This window comes from Peromyscus californicus, unplaced genomic scaffold, assembly GCF_007827085.1.
Source record: "Peromyscus californicus insignis strain IS unplaced genomic scaffold, ASM782708v3 Scaffold_12__1_contigs__length_115047231, whole genome shotgun sequence".
NCBI lineage: Eukaryota > Metazoa > Chordata > Mammalia > Rodentia > Cricetidae > Peromyscus > Peromyscus californicus.
In genome coordinates this window covers 85,830,723-85,850,023 of record NW_026294413.1, presented here as the reverse complement: position 1 = coordinate 85,850,023, position 19,301 = coordinate 85,830,723, and the positions used below count along the sequence as shown (strand labels likewise).

Sequence of the window (19,301 nt, the reverse complement as noted above, 5' to 3'; positions counted from 1 at the left end):
AGTTCTAGAATCTGCCATTCGTTCATTATCATCACTGCTGAATTTAAACTTTTAAGGGGACGGAAGAAAGCAATCAAACTCTCACCTGGTATTTAATTACAACGTTAAACCTGCCTAAAGATACAAGTGAAAAATACGTCGTCTGGTTCTTAGACAATTCAAACAATACCACACATAGGTGTTCCTTGGGGAGCCATATAAGGTCACGTTTTAGTATGTGGAAAATGAACATTAGCAGATCATCTCAAGAGCACCTCCTAGCTTCATTTCATATCTCTAATTTATCCTTAATTAATCTAGTTGGCGACGGGAGATGCTACTGATTGATTCTTTGCGCCTACCCTTTTCATACTTAGTGGATAAAAGGCTCCATAAACCTCATGCTCCTTTTAAGCCAAACCGGAACTGTCGGCAACAACCTTACAGGTACTGCCTTCCCAACAAGCCAAAGAGAAGCTCTCAGCTTCGACTTGGCACCTGCTTCCTCTCGCCCAATCCCACGGGACATTGTTCTGGCCCCGCCCACCTGCGGTCGAATTGAGCCCCGCCCTCTCCTGTAGGAGTCTCTAGGGTCGACTGCGCCTGCGCAATGCCGCCAGTGGGCGGAGCGAGGGCGCGAGGAGGGGCGGCCGGGAGGGCTCCGAGCAGAGTCTGCTCAGCTCTAGCAGCCGTCCTGGCGGGTCTGAGGTAGTAGCGGCTCCGTCCTCCCTTCCTCCGCCCTGCCCTCCAAAGTAAACTTTGCCGCTCCGCCCGCGGGGTCCCCGGTTCTCGCCGCAGCGTCTCCAGGCGGCGCGGGCCGGCGTCAGGGCCTGTCTGCCTCCCCCGGCTCGGGGCCTGGGCGCCATGGACGCGACGGCGCTGGAGCGGGACGCCGTGCAGTTCGCGCGGCTGGCGGTGCAGCGCGACCATGAAGGCCGCTACTCTGAGGCCGTGTTTTACTACAAGGTAGGGCCAGGCACCGGCTCGGGCCGAGTCACTGGAGCGAGCGCTGGCGGAGCCCGAGACGGAGGGGCGGGGTCCTGTCCTCAGGCCGCAGTCTACGCTGGCAGATGCCCGCTGCTCTGCTTGCTACCTGTGGTGGCGCGAGGTGGGATGGGGAGTGAATGGCCTGCCTGGTCGCTGTCCCTCGGCCCTGATGTGTGGCCAGCCGTGGGTGATATGTCATAACGTGCCAGTCGTGCATGTTCGATGTCGAAAAGAAAAAGTAAAGTAGGGAAGAAATTCATCTCTTTAGCATTTGGTGTACATACTCATGGTTGTTTTTCTAAACGTATGTGTGTATACGGGGTTTTCACTCCAAAACTTGAATCATATCGTTTATACTGTTGTAACACCTCACTTCTGCATTGTGCCTAGATAATATTTGGTGGCTTGCGTGTGCCACATTTGCAGCCTATTCGGTAGTTTGTGGTCCAGCAATGTAATGGTGCGCTTAATAGCCTTAGAGTTAATTTTTTGAACATTTGTGATACTTCTTTTTTTTTTTTTTTTTTTTTTTTTGGTTTTTCGAGACAGGGTTTCTCTGTGTAGCTTTGCGCCTTTCCTGGGACTCACTTGGTAGCTCAGGCTGGCCTCGAACTCACAGAGATCCGCCTGGCTCTGCCTCCCGAGTGCTGGGATTAAAGGCGTGCGCCACCACCGCCCGACGATACTTCTTTTGGATGAATGACTGGGAGCACAATTGCTAAATCGAAAGGTTATGCGCTTCCACAGTTTATCCTGTGCTCTCCAATCCTGAGGGTTTGCAATGCACCCCTCCTGTTATATCTTCATGATGTGGACATCCGTGATTATATAGAAGTAGTAAAAACACCCCATCCACCCCCCAGCATATGTGCTATCAATAAAAGATGGTTTGCTTTCTGCTCTCATTTTATTGCTTTTATTTTAAAATCTACCTTACATTTTAGAGACTTTTGCTGTGTTTTAGGAGCATTCATTTTAAATTTTCTAATTTTAGATTTTACACCCCACTCCACCCTTGTGTGTTTGTCTGTGGTTCCCCCCCCCCCCCCACCGTGATCTTGCTATATAGTGAAGGCTGATTTCAAATTTGATGTCCCTTTGCCTTAGCCTTGCCAAAGTTAACATTTCAGGAATGTGCCACTGTGCCTGACTACCAGGTGATAGTTCCTTAAAAGAAAATTCTGTTTTAGTTTTGTGAAACGGCTTCACAACCACTAAGGCAGTAACACAGTGCCATATAGCCTAACAGCACCCTCTTATTTCTTGTAATCCCAGCAGCACTCAGTACAAAGAGGTAAGAGGATCAAGGAGTTCAGGCCAGCTTGGGCTACACTCTAAGACTTTGTCTCAAAAACCAAAACCGAAAAGTACCATATAAAAATAACTTAATCTAAAACAAAAGAAACTATTCAGCTTTTTTATTTTAGAAGTTGTCATTTAAGAATTAAAAGTCATCCTTAAGGAAGTTTAAAAAATAAAAAAATAATTAGGGCTATGGATCTCCAGTGCTGCTTAAAACCAGGAGTCAGGAAGACCTGGGACATATGAGACCCTGTTTGGAGGGAGTGGGGAAGGAAGAGAGAAAAGGAGAGAGAGAGAGAGAGAGAGAGAGAGAGAGAGAGAGAGAGAGAGAGAGAGAGAGAGAGAGATATTGTACTTTGCCCCTGATTATGTTTTTGAATATAAATGAAATGAGTAAAATAAAATTGATAGTTATTTGACTTTTTTAAAAATGCAAGGTGATTATTTGAAAACCAGTACTTACATGTGAGGAGTAACCTATACTCAGAATTAATGTTATTTAAGTACAAGCAGTTCAGCTTATTGAGGTATAATGTATTTTAATAATTATGGTATATGTTTAATGTTTGCATGGAAATTATTTTTTCTCCCTTGAAAAAATACCTGCTTTATGGACCTTGAAGAAGTCATATTTTCTAACCCACCTGGCTTTTGTGGTTGAATTTCCCATGGGGTGTAAACTGCATTTACTGATTTTGTAGGATTCAGTTAACAACTCCTGTTTAAAACCTGGCTTGCAAAATGAAGCCCAGTGGTAACTGCTTTGGAAACAGCATGAGGCCCATGAGTTGTAGTACATGTTCAGTTCCTGCTGAGAGGGCCTGTCCCTTGCAGGACTCTCTGTCTGCTCTTTCTAGGTGGTGGTAGCATTGTCAACCTTAGAACAGTGATGGGGGAAATGCAAGCTCTTCCTCACTAGCCATAGCACAACTGGTTATGGAAGTTATGGAAAGTGGGAAGGCAAATTAGGCTTTCTTAGTTAAGTTTGTTTCATAAAACTGAAATCTACTTTATTATATTCTACTGTGAGACTTCTAACCTTTACAATTTCTTGTGATTTTTTAAATTGATGTTTTGGTTGATGGTTTTATTGATTTGATTTTGGTTTTGATGGTCCTGGATATTGAACCCAGGGCTTTACACACGTTAGGCAACTGCTGTGCTTAGCTAAGCCCCAGCTCCTGTTTTAATGCTTAAGACTCAGCGTGCCTTTTCAAAGTCTGTAATTTACACATAAGGAAAACAGAAAACATGTAAATCACAGCTGTTCTGAAGAAATGTTTAATAACTGGGTTCTTAAATTTTCAACAGAATATAAAAATTAAGGATATTGAAAATGGAAAGAGTGGTACTAGAAGATTTTATAACTTATTTGCTATATGAAAAAAACTTGAAGATGTTTTTGTTTTGTTATGAAATGAATAGAAAATTAGAAAGTAGTAATTAAAATTCATATTGTGAAGGTGTTTTGGATTCTTTGAATTATATTATTATTATATTTTAAGGAAGCTGCACAAGCCTTAATTTATGCTGAGATGGCAGGATCCAGCCTAGAACGGATCCAAGAAAAGATCAGTGAATATCTGGAAAGAGTCCAAGCCCTTCATTCTGCAGGTTAGTCAAAGACGTCACTTGCCCTTCCCTCGTCTTGGACCACATTTACTCCTGTGTTTCTCTTTCCTCTTCATCTCGGGTCTTTTTTGGGGCTGCGGGGTATTGAGACAGGGTTTCTCTGTGTACCCCCTAGCTGTCCCGAAACTCACCCTATAGACCAGGCCAGCCTGGAACTCATTGAGTGCTGGGATTAAAGGCTTCCCACTTTCCACTTCCCAGCTTCATCTTGGATCTTGATACTCCCTCTTTCTGCTCACTGAGAAGAATCTCTTAAAGAGATTTAAGAAATCATGATAGAGAAAGAAATTAATAGATCTATAAGAGAATGTTAGAGGTAATAGAGTACACTTTCCTTGTTTTCTCTAGCTGTAGAGATAGTAAATTCTCTACATTGAATTTATCATTGACAAAGTTGCAATGAGGACCATGTCAGAGCCTGTTTTTAAAGTGTCAGTTCTGGCACTAAAGTTAAGGCGCTAGTTGTCTTTACTGTTTAAGGACTTCAGCAGTAGGCAGTAGATTCACAGACTTTTCGTTCATGTTCTTTACCTGCAGACCTTGGGTGAACTCTTTTTTTTAATGCTACACCTTGGAAAGACAACATGTAAGCAGAGACCTGGAACAGCTTGTATTAATTATAAACAGCATAGCTGGTGCCACAGAGAAGTATATATAAGCTTAGTGATCAGTTTTGTCAGAGAAAAAGGGTTTGTGTCAAAATCTGCTGTTCATATGGATAGAAAAAAATATTGCTGACATTTGGCCTAGAAATATATTTATCTTTCCAGGTGGTGGTGGCACATTCCTTTAATCCCAGCACTTGGAGGCAGAGGCAGGTGAATCTCTGTGAGTTTGAGACTAGCCTGGTCTACAGAGCGAGACTCAGGACGGCCAAGGCTACACAGAAAGAAACCAACAAAGAAAGAAAAGGAAATATATTTATTTTAGGATGATTTTTAAACCTTTCTTTTCTTTTTCTTTTTTTCCCCTTTTTCTATTGTTGGATAATTCCCAGAGGATTTTTACTCTAGAAGGATTCTGTTACTGTCTACCACTTACTCTGAGTGGAATAAACAGTTATAAGCACATCATTAGGATAAAGTCTGTGTACTTTGCTCTTGATTCCCTGTTGCAATAGTCTTCTTAAAACTTGGTAGGCTACTTTAAAATAGTGTCCAGAAGTTGCATGAGTTGTAGGAATTGTCTGTGTATTGGACTTTGCCTGATAGAAAGTTATACTAATTGCTGCATTCAGAGTATCTTGTTGGGAGCTCTGGGAGTAGTTCAGTTGGAGGACCTATTTAGCATACTTGAGGTTCTGGGTTTCCTTTTTAACATGGGGTGTGGAGGGGCACAGGACCCTGCATGATTAAAAAGAATTTCATTTTTCCAGCCAAGTAAATGAAGCTCTTAATTGTAATTACCTTGTTTTAATAGATAATTCACATGATTTCATATATTATTTTTCAAGAAAATTATTTTTAAAGTTCATAAAGTAATTCTTCTGGACTATTTCCATGATTTCCCTGTCCTCCCTATAGATATTTTTGTTTATTTCAGCAATCATCTACTGAATCAATGTTTGGGCTATATAGTAAGTGGATGGGTGGTAGAGGAGCCCCCAGGAAGCCCTAAGTCAAATATGGGAACCTAAAAATAGAAACATTGCAATGTTGTAGAAATCTCTTTCTGAAACATGTTAGGCTAAATGTTAATGTAGACTTCTCTAGAAGGAAAAGAATGTGTATTGATACTAGCTTAGGAATAGGAACTAGTAACTGAGGGAATTTCCATCTTCCGCTGTCTTATGTATATAGTCACACTTATTCCATTGGTTATTATATTCATTCCAGTCAGTGGTCTCTAAATCCTTCAAGTTCTTCCAACAACTGTGAAAAAATACAAAATTATTTTTCCCTAGAGAATTAAGAAATATTTCCCTACTTTGTATTAAATACAGCAGAACTTTAAAAATTGCTTTTAAACTGGTATGGTGGTATGAGCCTGCATCCCAGTATTCAGGAGGCTAAAGCAGGAAGATCACTTGAGTCTATGAATTTGAGACCAGCCTGAGCAATATGGCAACAATACAGAACAAAAACAAATTGCATTTGATCCTGGGAAGTAAATTCTAAAATTGATACTATGAATATGATTATCTCCTACAGAATAATAACATTGATCTCTTAAAGAATATGCCAATGAGATGAAATTGGAAAAGGGTTTAATGCAGACAGTATCTTTAATTGTTTGACCAACATTTTCCTTATTTTGTTCAGAAAATGTAGCATATGTAATCTGTGAGAAGTCAGTGGTTTCTGTATTTACTACTTTAAGCAAAATAGGACTTTTACTAATAAAAATCTTGTTCAGAACTTCAATTTTAGCCAGGTATGATGAGGCATGCTTATAATCCAGATACTTAGGAGATTGAGGCAGGAGGAGTCTGAGTTTGAGGCTGGCTTGGGCTACATAATGAGGCTCTGTCTCAAAATATAAATAAATAGATAGATAAATAAAAATAAAAGTTGAGATGTAGCTTAGTTGGTATAGTGCCTGCCTAAAGGCATGATGCCCTAGATTTGATTCTTCATAACATATAAAGTACATGTGGTGCCACAGACCAGTGATCCTAGCATGCTGGAGGTAGATAATCAAGTTTAAGGTCATTCTTGACTGCATAGTAAATTTGAGGCCAGCCTGGGCTTTATGTGACCCTCTCTCAAAAACACTTTTTTTTTTTTTAAAAGAAAGAAAATAGAACCTCAAATTTCAAAATAGCTTGTTTATAGTCAAGAAAATCTTGACGGGATTGGTTGACTTCTAAGTGGAGAAAAATATCAATTTGAAATTAACAAATGAAATGTAGAGATTAAGATTACTAGACTAACTTTCTGCTTTAGGTTTCTCATTCTGGGTATTTAATAGAAATGAATCACCTAATATAGAACTGTCTTATTCTTTTGTTATTTGGCTTCTTTCACTGAGCTTAATGTTTGTAAGGTTTATTCATGCTATAGAATGTAGCCAGTCTTTCTCCATCCCACCAGCCAGCTCCCAGATCACAGCAAGGAGACTTATTATTAATTATGAAAGCTCGGCTGATAGCCTAGGCTTGTTTTTACCTAGCTCCTATGACTTAAATTAACCCATTTCTATTAATCTCTGTGCTGCCCCGAGGCTTGTTTACATCATCTGCATATTGTCCATCCTGCTATGCTGTTTCCTTTGTGTCTCCTTGCATCTAGGCCCTTCTTCTTCCCAGTGTCCTCTGTGCCTGGAAATCCTGTCTAGCCATTGGCCGTTCAGCTTTTGATTAAACCAGTCAGAGTGACACTTCTTCACAGTGTACAAAAAGATTATTCCACAACAGTAGTATGTATCAGTACTTCACCCCTCTTCATTGCTAGATAGTAGTCCATTGTATTAACGCACCACAGTCTGTTTACCCATTTATCAAGTGGTAAATATTTGGGTTTTCTCCCTTTTGTCTATTGTGAATAATGCTGTGTACATTCAGGCACTATGTACATTCTGTACGTAGTGCACTGTACATTGTGTCCTGTGTACACTCAGCAGCATAGCTGGTTCCGGTTTCTTAGTTCCTCTACATTCTTACTGTTATATACACTCTCTCTCTCACCCTCCTTCTCTTCTCTGTGTGTGGAGAGTGCTGGGAATGAATGGCCTTATACGTGCTAAGCAAGTGCTCTGCCACTGAGCAATATCCTCAGCTCTGCAACACTTACTCATTCATTTATTTATTTTTTTAAGGCCAGGTCTTGCTGTCAAGCTTCAAAGATATCCCTGTCTCCACCTTCTAAGTGCTAGGAATTCAGAGCTCTGCCACTAGAATTGACTTTTTATTGACTTTATTTTTAGCCATTCTAATGGATATAAAGTACCATCTCATTGAGTTTTGATGTGCATTGTTTGAGGGCTGATGATGTTGAGCATCTACACATGTGCTATGGTCTGGAGAGATGGCTCAGGAGATAAGAATACTTGTTCTTGCAGAGGACCCAGATTTGATTTCTAGCATCCACATGGTGACTCACAACTGTCTGTAACTCCAGTTCCAAGAAGTCTGATACCCTCTTCTGACCTCCAAGGGTACCAGGCATGCACATGGTATGCAGATCTACATGTAGGCAAAACAGCCATGTACATAAGTAAATCTTTCAGAACAAAACAAATTGAAGTTCTTATTTCAAAGAGCAATAAAAACATAATGGCTTCTTCTGGACCTAGATGGATAAGAAAAGCAGGAACTTTATCATCAGGGCCTAGTATTGTCTGTACTAAAAAAAAAATTACCTTAAAATATGATGACTGCTTGATTCTCCCCCATCTCATCCCTTCTCTTCTTCCTTTCCTTCCTCCTCTTTTCCTTCCTCTTCCTCTTTCTCCTCTTCTTTCTCTTACCTTTTTCTGGTACTAGCCATAGAACCCAGGGCATATTGTGAAGCAAGTTCACTCTGCCCCTGAGCTATTACCCCCAGCCCTATGTGTTTCTTAATATTTAGTATTTTCCAAGTTTTTACTGTGTTTTTATGGAGGAAGAAGAATATGAGGAAGATTCCTTTATTTTGCTTTTTATTTTAATGAAGGGAGTGCTAGTAGAAAGAAAAAAATCAGGGGAAAATTTTATTAAAGCATGTCTAATATCCTGTCTTTGATGTCTGAATAATTGGGTTTGGGCAGGGGGCTTAAGATTCGAGAGAGAAGCAGAAATTATTCCTCTTAAAAAAGATTTTTGTTGTATATTTTGCTAAGCATTTTAAATGAGGGATATAGCGTTTGATAAAGAATGTCTTAAATATATTAAAATGTTGGTGTTTCCTGGCTGCATTTAAGTAATATTCATTCTACATGTTTTTTCATTCTGTACTAGTTCAGTCAAAGAGTGCTGATCCTTTGAAATCAAAACATCAGTTGGATCTAGAGCGTGCCCATTTTCTTGTTACACAAGCTTTTGATGAGGATGAAAAGGGGAATGTGGAAGATGCCATAGAATTATATACAGAAGCTGTGGATCTCTGTCTAAAAACCGTAAGTATAGCTATGAGTCAAACTTGACGGAACTTTGTTAAGAAATTGCTTCCCTTGCTCACAGATTTTAATTTGAAGAAACCCCTACATTCTATCATTATAAATAATTTATTTATCACTGAAAATGTTGAGTAGAACACTAATAATAGAGTTTTATACCTTATTAAAGTTTTGCTGCTACTGAATCACTAAGCAGTTGTTTTAAAAAAATTATATTTGCTTATTTTTAAATTGTTCAAGTTTATCTTGGTAACTAAAAACTACTATAAGAAGGATTCACTATCATGAATCTGTGAATTTAGCATAAACTTTTTTCAATTTCACATAGTAAAAAATAAAGTAGTGGTTTGGGAGAGCTTCATTACCTTGCAATATAAAATCTATATGCTGAGTGCTCTTAGTACTCTGAGATGGACCTTGATTGAGATGCTTGGCATCAAAGAGCATCTAGTACTTAAGAGCACCGTGCATTTGGAAGAGGAATGAGAGAAAGTAGTGGAGGATGTTCCCATTGTCTTTCATATGGTAGCTTTTTGACAGGCTGTTGTGGTCAGAAAAACTATCTACCTTGATTTCTGTAACCCTGGAGAACATAGATAAGTGCTGGTCTCCCCAGGTTCCTCCTGCTCAGCCTTCCATGGTACATGTTTATACATTTATGGTCTAGTTAGCACTTGTCTACAGAAATGGCTTTTAAGTTCAGCCCAGTGACAAAATAATCAACATGGTTTTAAGTGATAACTTTTAAAGATAGAAATAAAATGTTGTCTTTATTTACTCATAATTTCAAGAAGTATATTTTATTTTTGCATAGAAATATGGATTAAGTAGATTAAAGAACTATGCTTTAGAATGTCTATCTCTTTCTCTTAAGTCTTATGAAACTGCTGATAAGACTCTGCAAAATAAGTTGAAACAGTTGGCTCGACAGGCACTAGATAGGTGAGTTTTGTCACTTAAATTCTTATCAATGGATAGCATGAATTGTAGTCTTTTTTATTTATTTATTTTTTATTTTATTTTATTATTTTTTTTTTTTTTTTGGTTTTTTCGAGACAGGGTTTCTCTGTGTAGCTTTGCGCCTTTCCTGGGACTCACTTGGTAGCCCAGGCTGGCCTCGAACTCACAGAGATCCGCCTGGCTCTGCCTCCCGAGTGCTGGGATTAAAGGCGTGCGCCACCACCGCCCGGCTGTAGTCTTTTTTAAAAACAAAAAACCTTAGCATCTTAATGTGTGTTAGAGGTCTACATGTTCCTCCAATAAGCTGAGACTTAGAAGTCTACCCTTTTTTACTGAATAAATTTACTTTCTCTCTATCTCCTTGCTTTAAACCAAATTAAGTAGCCCACCCATTAGTCAAGAAGTCTTTTAATTTTTGCTTATTTCAAGAACTAACTGATATTTGATTTGTTTTATTGCCCTGATATTACTGAGTGTCTGTGGTAGTTTTGTGGCTTGAACCCAGGGTCTTGTACATGGTATTCAAACATTCTACCACTGAGCTATATTTCCAGCCCTCAACAGTCATATTTCAAATGGAATACTTCCTCTGTGTTGTATAATATCAGACTTCCAAGACAACCTTTTCAGAAAGCCCTCCAGAGTTACTATTAAAAGATAGACATTGAGAATGGCCTTGCATTTGTTCCCAATATCACACCATACGTGTTGCCTTCATCTCCAGCTTGTGTCACCTCTGAGAACTGCTGTAAGCATTTTATAAAGCTGAGTTTCCCCTGTACTTTCGTTCTGATTGCTCTGCCTATTTTGAATATTCTTTTCCATTGGTATTACCCCATTGTGGAATATACGAAAAGACCAGTTTGTTGTGTTTGTTGTTGATGTCTGTGCTCCATTCAGCCTTCATCCCCTAACTGGAAGCTTGTGAAGATAGACTTTTGCCTATTTTATTCACTGCTTAAGTAAGCACCTCGCAGAATGCCTAACATAGATGTGCTCAGTAGGTACTTGCTCGATGAATGGATCTGTGTAAGTGAATTATGCCTCTTTCAAGAGTTGAGGTAGAAAACTACTTTATTGCAAAGGAAAGGAGTAGAAATTTCATCTGTTTCTAGAATGTGAATTTTTGAAATTATCTCAGTTTGAAGCTCTGCCTGTACCTATGTTCTGGCCCTTTCATTGTGGTATAACTTATCCCTTCTCTGCTTCATCATCAGCTAAGCTTTAGTTTGTTTACCCAAATTCATGACATAGTTGCCTTGTCCAGTTCCCAGGACATGGAGTTACCATGTTCACCAGACTCAGTTGCCTTTTCCATCATGATTTCTTTTACCAGTTAGAAACATAGTTGAGCCGGGCGGTGGTGGCGCACGCCTTTAATCCCAGCACTTGGGCGGCAGAGGCAGGTGGATCTTTGTGAGTTCGAGGCCAGCTTGGTCTACAGAGCGAGATCCAGGAAAAGGCGCAAAGCTACACAGAGAAACCCTGTCTCGAAAAACCAAAAAAAAAAAAAAAAAAAAAGAAGAAACATCATTGATTTTTATTCTTGTGTAGATAAATCATCTAGTATTTCTGAGTCCATCCTAAGCAAAGATAGTTGGGTTGAGGTGTCAGTTAGAGGCTCGTTTGAGGATCTGTTGAAGATTAAGGACCTTTTTTCTAGGAAAATGTACATCTAGTGTTCTTGGCATATAATTTTGGAGTGTTACAAGACTCATGAAGCTAATATGTAGATCTTAGGTGAAGAACATTTTTAGCTTGCTAGTTTTTTGACAGAATAGTCAAAATCCTCTTGTGTATCATGTGATGCCCTCTGTCATCAATTCCTGCTTTCCTCTCACTTCATCTCCTGCTGCCTCTCATTTGTACTTTTCACGGGGTCTGTATCCATCCTTTTGAAGTTACTCTGCTGTTTGATACTACTGCACATTCTGGATCTGTTTCCTCACTGCAGATGAATTTCTCTAAGACTCAAGCATTGAGTCTAAGCACCCTCCCCTTGATTCACCCTCTTTTCGTGGTCATTAGGGCTCTTATTTCTTTTTGTATATTTATTCATTTGCATGAAATGCTTCTGTCCTGGCATCTATCATTTTGACACCGTTGTCTTTAACAGCCACAAAATCTTAAGGATAGGATTTATACACTATTATACACCCTTTACCTGCATAGTAGCTGATGTAGAATAAATAAATGTTCATTTAAGTAGTATTTACAAGTATGTGCAGTATTTTACATAGAGAAATTTTTATTAGTATGTAAAGATTTTATGAACTGATTTTATGTTAGGATGCTTTACTAACTCAAAGTAAGTTTTGTCCTGTAAGTCTAAATGATACACTTAAGAGGTAGAGGCAGGAGGATCAGGGCTTCAAGGTCACACTGCTACAGAGCAAGTTTGACACCAGTCTCTTCATGAGATCTTGTCTCATAAGAAACAAAATCCTAAATGTAAGAAGAAAACTGGAACAGTTTTTCATGGTTCTGTTTTAGAGCAGAAGCATTGAGTGAACCTCTGACAAAGCCGTTTTGCAAACTCAAAGCAACAAATATGAAGACAAAGACTCCTCCAGTAAGAACACATTTTCCTCTAGGATCTAATCCTTTCCTTGAAAAGCCTCAGCCATTTTTAAGTCCACAGTCATGTGATGCCCAAGGACAGAGATACACAGCAGAAGAAATAGAAGTGCTCAGGTAAATCCACTTATGACTCAGGGTAATGAAAACTTTACACATAATCAGTGGAGACTGTTTCATCCTGAATTACCTTCAGAACTTTGTTGTGATACGTTGTGCTATTATTTAACTGTGCATTACATTGTATATCAGCTTGAATAGTTACAGAATAGAACCCCCCAACTTGCTGGGTGTTTTATATATATTATTGTGGTATAACTCATTAATATATTTTAATGTTAGTTAATGTTAATATATTTTAGTGTTAGCATTTTTTCCTATGTTTTTTTTTTTTTTTGATAATCCTGGTCTCTGCATAATTGAGTCCTAAAGATTGAGGAGCATAGCAGTTATGGCAGGCTGCTTATTCTCTGTGCACCTTTGTAACCACAACTCTCACAGGGGTGGGGGGTTGCTTTGAAATAGCCAGCAAATTAAAGTCTGGAGTTGAGAATACTTTTGTTTTGTGGGGTGGGAGGGCATTTAGAGATAGGGTTCTTCTGTGTATCCTTGGATGTCCTGGAGTTCTCTCTGTAGACCAGGCTGGCCTTGAACTCACAGAGATCCACCTGCCTCTGCCTCGCGAGTGCTGGGATTAAAGTTGTGCACCTCCACCACCAGCTGCTTTTTCATCTTTTAAGAGTTAAAAAAAAATGAGAACAGTAGAATTAGGACAGAGACCACTTTGTAAAACCTAAAGTGTATATTATGTCAATCTTTACAGAAAATGTTTACAAACTCCTGTTGTAGACAGACAGCTCAGTGTATTTGAAAGAAGCCTTGGGGCCTATTAAAAATTCAAAGCCTAAGCTTGGCATAGCATTTGCCTGTAATCCCAGCACTCTAGAAGGAGGGGACTTAACAATTTCAGGATCAAGGCCAGCCTGGGCTACAAAGGAGACTCGGCCTCAAAAAACAATAACAAACAGCAAGACTCACGATAATGTAGAGATCCTTTACTCTCTTTTGAATCAGTTGATCAGTTGAAAGAGGATAAACCATTGAGCCAGCTGGCTGTATTTGAGTTGGGCAGGTCATATAGGTGTTAATTTTGAGTTTTCCTGAGATTGAGCTGAAAGGATCAGTGTTCACTCCTTGGTCATAGCTTTCCAGGGCATCTTCTTTTCTTCCTGAAGATTTTGGTTATACATTATTAGCCTGGTTCCTTTGCCTAGGAAAAATAGTATGTAAACAAACACAGTATGAAACAAAACATCAAAAAAAGGTTCCTTTTAATGCTGAGGTTTTAAATTAGTGAGTGTCTTAGTTAGGGTTGCTATTGCTATGATAAAACACCATGACCATTTTAGGGAGGAAAGGGTTTATTATTCAGCTATGCTTTCACATTACTGTTCATCATCGCAGGAAGTCAGGATAGAGACTCAAGCAGGGCAAGAACCTAGAGGCAGGAGCTGAAGATACCATGGAGGGATGCTGTTTACTGGCTTGCTCAGCCAGCTTTCTTATAGAATGCAGGACCACCAGCCCAGTAATGGCCCTGTCCACAATGGACTGGGCTCTCGTTAATCAATCACTAAGAAAATATCTTATAGAATTGCCTACAGCCTGATCCTATGGAGGCATTTTCTCAATTAAGGCTAGCCAGTACAGTGAGAATTCATCGTTTTGGCTACTCAGCATCTGTATGCTACTTTTATATATACTACACATCTGAAATTCCACACTGTAACAAAACAATTCTCAAAACATAGCTATCCTTCATACAAGTGAAAATGAATATACACTGTCTCAATAGTTATTGTATCCATTGCTGACTGCATTAATCTTCAGATTCACTGAGTATATTACCTAAAGACTACAACACTCTTTAAAAAAAAAAAGCAGATGTATAAGAAAGAAATAATTATTGAACATGGTGGCATGTGCTACAATTCCAGCACTCAAGATGCTGATGCAGGGATTTTTGAGTTTGAGGCCAGCCTGATCACCTGGGTTACATAGCGAAGCTCTATCTCAATTAAACAACAATAACAAATAAACCCCCAAAGGAAATAGTTAATATACATAAAACATGAGGAGCTTCTACAAATCTCACTGAATTTGTGGACAGATCATAGCTGTTTCTATGGCACTTTTTTCTTCCAGGACTCATCCATATTCCCATAGCTAGAAAATAGATCACATTGTTCAGAGTTTATCATGTTTTTTTTTTTTGTTTGTTTGTTTATTTGATTGGTTTTTAGTTTTTCAAGACAGGGTTGCTCTATGTAGCCCTGACTGACCTGGAACTCACTCTATAGACCAGGATGGCCTCAAACTCAGATTTGTCTGCCTCTGCTCCAAAGTACTGGGACTAAATAAAGGCCTTTGCCACCACTGCCTGGCTTGTTTATAAATTGCTATACTAGTTAATTAATTAAATTTTTGTGCTGAAGGTTGAACCTTTTACACATGATAGGCAAAAATGCTACCACTGTGCTACATCCCAAGTCCAGGAAGTTAATTTTAAAAGAATGTTCTTATTAAAATGAATTGAATTATAACAGTTACTCTCTGGTATTTCTCTTATCAAAACTGTCCAAATAAAGATCTGAACACTATGAAGTTGTCAGTTTAATACAGTATCATACTTTGTCATTGAAATTTTACCTTTGGTATTAGCTAAAAGACTGAGAAGTTATTGTCATTTAAACTTAGAGTTTAAGATTGGTGATTAAGATAGACTTGAAAAGTTAGCTCTTTTTCTTGTGTCTTATAGGACAACATCAAAAATAAATGGTATAGAATATGTTCCTTTCATGAGTGTTGATCTGAGGGAACGTTTTGCTTATCCAATGCCTTTTTGGTAAGTAAGCACGTTTAACTTTTACTTCTAAGATCATTTAAAGAAATTTTCAGTACTCTGAAGTTCAATTTAATTCATAGCCTTGAAATTAAAATTTATGTACAAAATTGGTTGGAAAAGAGGATTTTTTTATGGGAAAGAGGTGGAAGAGTCCAAATAAAGATCTGAGCAACATGAAGTTGTCAGTTTAATATAGTACCATGATAGAGTACCACAATATCACATTTATTTTAATTAGCTTTGTTATGGGCTCGTGGGTATTTTTTTTTAACCTAACCTTATGGACATAGTGCTTAATATAATACTTGGTACAGAGCAAGTACTGAGCAAACATTTATCCAGTTAATGATTGGCTTACAATAGATAAAAGTCCAGAAATTAATCTAAGTGTTTAGAGATGTACACAAATACCTACACAGAAGATACTGGTATTAAATTGTAAGAGTAAATCACTCTGGTATGTGCTACATGTATGTTTTACTCTAGTATGTGATTATATTTAAGGAGATGTAGATTTGTGGTTTCAGTTTATATGTAGCAAATTAAGATAAATTAACTCTCTCATGCTAGAATGTCCAAATGAAAAACATAGCATGAACAATAAAAATTTGGGGTAATTTAATAATAATATAATTGAAAAAGTAAAACATGAAATACAGAAATTCCTTTAATTTACAGATCATTGTGTTCAGGGTGGTATGACCATAGAAAAGACTCTCTTAACTTAGGAATTGCTATTCCTAAATTGGAATTCCTAAATTCCACAGTTGGAAGTAACCCTGCCCACCCCCTACCCCCCATACACACACTTTTTCTTTTTTGGGTAATTACTTGCTTAATACATGTCTCCTACTGGAAATTATAAACTTCATGAGGACAGAGACCATGTTGTTTAACTAGGTCCCACCCTGTATCTAGCCAGTATCTGTTATATGGTAAATACTCAAGATTTACTGAATGAATTAAATTTGAGGAAGAATAATGAATACTAAAATTAACTAAGTGGCAATATTTTCTCATATTTGCATAGAGAATAATCAAAAGAAAAAATAATTGTAAACATTTTAAAATTCATTTAACAGATTGACAGGAAAAGGTCTCCATAATTTAACTTAATTTAGAGCAGTGGTTCTCACCTTTCCTAATGTTGTGACCCTTTAATACAGTTCCTCATGTTGTGGTGACCCCTAACCATAAAATTATTTTGTTGCTACTTTATAACTGTAATTATGCCACTGTTATGAATCGTAATATAAATATCTGATATGCAAGATATCTTATATGGGTCTCCCCATGGTGTTACAACCTGCAGGTTGATAACCACTGATTTAGAGACTGATTAAAAAAAATTTTTTTGTATTCTGGTGATATGCTAATCTTTAAATCATAAGCATTGTATTTTATAAAGTACTTTTAATAGCCTTATGAGTCTTAAGAAAATGTGTTTAACACTGACTTTAATTACCCAGTGACTTGAGAGAACAAATACTATGGAATTTTAAATTTATTCTATAGTATCTGTTATATGGAAGGTTAATAATGAGTGAGTAATAGATCAAATTATAGATTTGAATTAGCTTTGATTTTCTCCCTTACAAGTTGGTGATTGCTGTCTTTAAACTCCTAAGTTCACTCAGCTCTGTTTCTACTTATAATTGGCTCCTAACATTACACAGGTTCTAGCTAAAATGTTCCCTGAACAGTAGATGTTCTGTGAAGTAATCATCAAAATGTTTGAGAGACCAGGTGTGACGGCACACCTGCAATCACACCACTCAGGAGGCAGAGGTAGGGTGATCGTAAGTTCAAGAACATGTCTCAAAATTTAAAAACAAAATTTCTTTTGAGCAGTGTTGTAGGCAATCTTTTCTACCCAAGAGATTTGCAATGACATGGACTCATGAAAGTCTAGAGGTGTCCTACGTCATACTTGAGCACAAAATCTTCTTTATCTAATACTCATCAGATTCCTAGATAAAAGAATATTATACAAATTTGTTCTAGTTTGCATATTACACATTACCACAAAATCTTTTTAAATCCAAAGAGGTGTTGCTGTTGCTGTAGGAAGGTAAAGGCTTGGGGTTGGAGAGGTAGATGGTTTTTATTTGGTGTTGTATGTCAGCTTTAAAGAGGTACTACAGCATAGAGTGAGAACAGTGTAATAGGTGACATGTGGCTGTAGTACCACAGACTTGGATTAATATGTCACTTTTTACTTAGCTTTATGACCTTGGTAACCAGTTTATGCTTTCCCAAAAAGTGCTTAACTGAATACAGTTATTTTGAACGTTAAAATGGAGAATGATATCTAAAGCATGTTGACATGATGCTTGGCACAAGGTCACTGTTTAGTAAATTAGCTAGTCTCTTTGTCCTTTCAAGAGGCAAGGGAAGGCTCTGTAGCTTCCTAGGTCCTCAGTGGATCAGTTTGTATTGTTAATGACTCTATTTTGTTGCTAGGTTTCCTGAATGTCATAACTATGCTAAGTTAAATGTCTGCACCATATTTTTAAGTAAATATAAGCTGTCTTCACTTACTTAATGTTTATTTTTTTAAACTGGAGAAGGTATTCAGATTGACTGAATTCAAGGTTAAATGTAAAGAGCCAGATCTGACTGGTTATTTTAGGAAGACAAACGTGTAGCTATAGTAGATCTCTGCGCCAAAAAGAAGATTTCATTATGGCTTCAAGTCATCTTTAAAAATTAATATATTCTTTTAACTTTTATTGTTACCTCAGTGATAGATGGGGCAAACTTCCATTATCACCTAAACAAAAAACTACATTTTCTAAATGGGTACGACCAGAAGATCTCACCAACAATCCTACAATGATATATACTGTATCCAGTTTTAGCATAAAGCAGGTAAACATTTATTTTGTATAATGTTCAAGAAAGTTGGCACTCTAAGGAAATTTGAATATAGATTTGAATTTTCTTAGATTGTATATATTTAGATGCATGAGTATAATTGCAAAAATTCCTCATCCTTCACATTGATTATTTCCAGCTTGCTTTGGTAGCATATAACTATAATCTCAGCACTCAGGGTTTAATGCTCTAGTGGGCTACGTAGTAAGTCTGAGACCAGTCTGGGCTGCATAACAAGATAATTCTCAAAATGAGACTAAATGCTTGTTGATTTTTTCTTCTGAGACAGCATCTTTCTTTGAGCTAGCCTTAAACTCAGTAGTCTTCAACATCAGCCTTCCGAGTAGCTGAGATTACAGATGTGTGCCCCCGTGCCTAGTTCATTCTGCACATTCCATCTTTAACATCGAGAAACTGTTCTGAGCAGTTACAGATTCTTTTCAGTACTGGGAATTGAATTTGGGGTCTTGTGTATGCTAGGCAATCACCCTATCACTGAGCTACAACCCCAGCCCCAATTATAGATTTTTGCATTTGTAGATGTGAAACTTGAGAATTGCATTCACCCTTGACAAGGAAATAGTAATAAAAGACTTAATTATTTAAGTATTTAACTCTTGGGGGCTAGTGAAGTCCCTGCTGCATAAGCATAAGGACCTGAGTTTGCATCCCCAGAAACACCTAAAAAGTCAGGAGGGGGTGGAGATGGGTAAGAGCACTGTCTGCTCCTCCAGAGGACCCGAGTTCAATTCCCAGAACCCACATGGAAGCTCACACCTGTCTGTAACTCTAGTCCTAAGGGGTCTAGGGCCTTCTTCTGATTTCTTTGGGCAACAGGCACAAATGGTGCACAGAATTACATTCAGACTGAACAGCTATACACATAACCATTTAAAAAGGAAAAAATCAGGATGGCTGCACACTGGTGTAACCCTAGCCTAAGGGATGGCAGAGGTAAGTGATCCATGATGCTATCTGGCCAGCCAGCCTACTCGAATGGGTAAGCTTCAAGTTCAGTGAAAGACCCTCTCAAAAAGTAAAGGGTGGA

At 38.1% G+C, this 19,301-nt stretch overlaps 1 protein-coding gene across 2 annotated transcripts in view; it reads left to right on the top strand.

Moving 5' to 3' along the window:
- The first annotated feature begins 609 nt into the window (after positions 1–609).
- The window catches only part of Capn7 (calpain 7), a 44,920-nt gene continuing 26,228 nt past the window's right edge, over positions 610–19,301 (top strand). For both annotated transcript variants that reach the window (XM_052733656.1, XM_052733655.1), the window contains exons 1-7: positions 610–945; positions 3,774–3,882; positions 8,777–8,934; positions 9,809–9,876; positions 12,388–12,588; positions 15,290–15,376; positions 18,121–18,247. In XM_052733656.1, the coding sequence (XP_052589616.1) occupies positions 844–945; positions 3,774–3,882; positions 8,777–8,934; positions 9,809–9,876; positions 12,388–12,588; positions 15,290–15,376; positions 18,121–18,247 (852 nt within the window). In that variant the 5' untranslated portion in view covers positions 610–843. The remainder of the gene's footprint in view (positions 946–3,773; positions 3,883–8,776; positions 8,935–9,808; positions 9,877–12,387; positions 12,589–15,289; positions 15,377–18,120; positions 18,248–19,301) is intronic.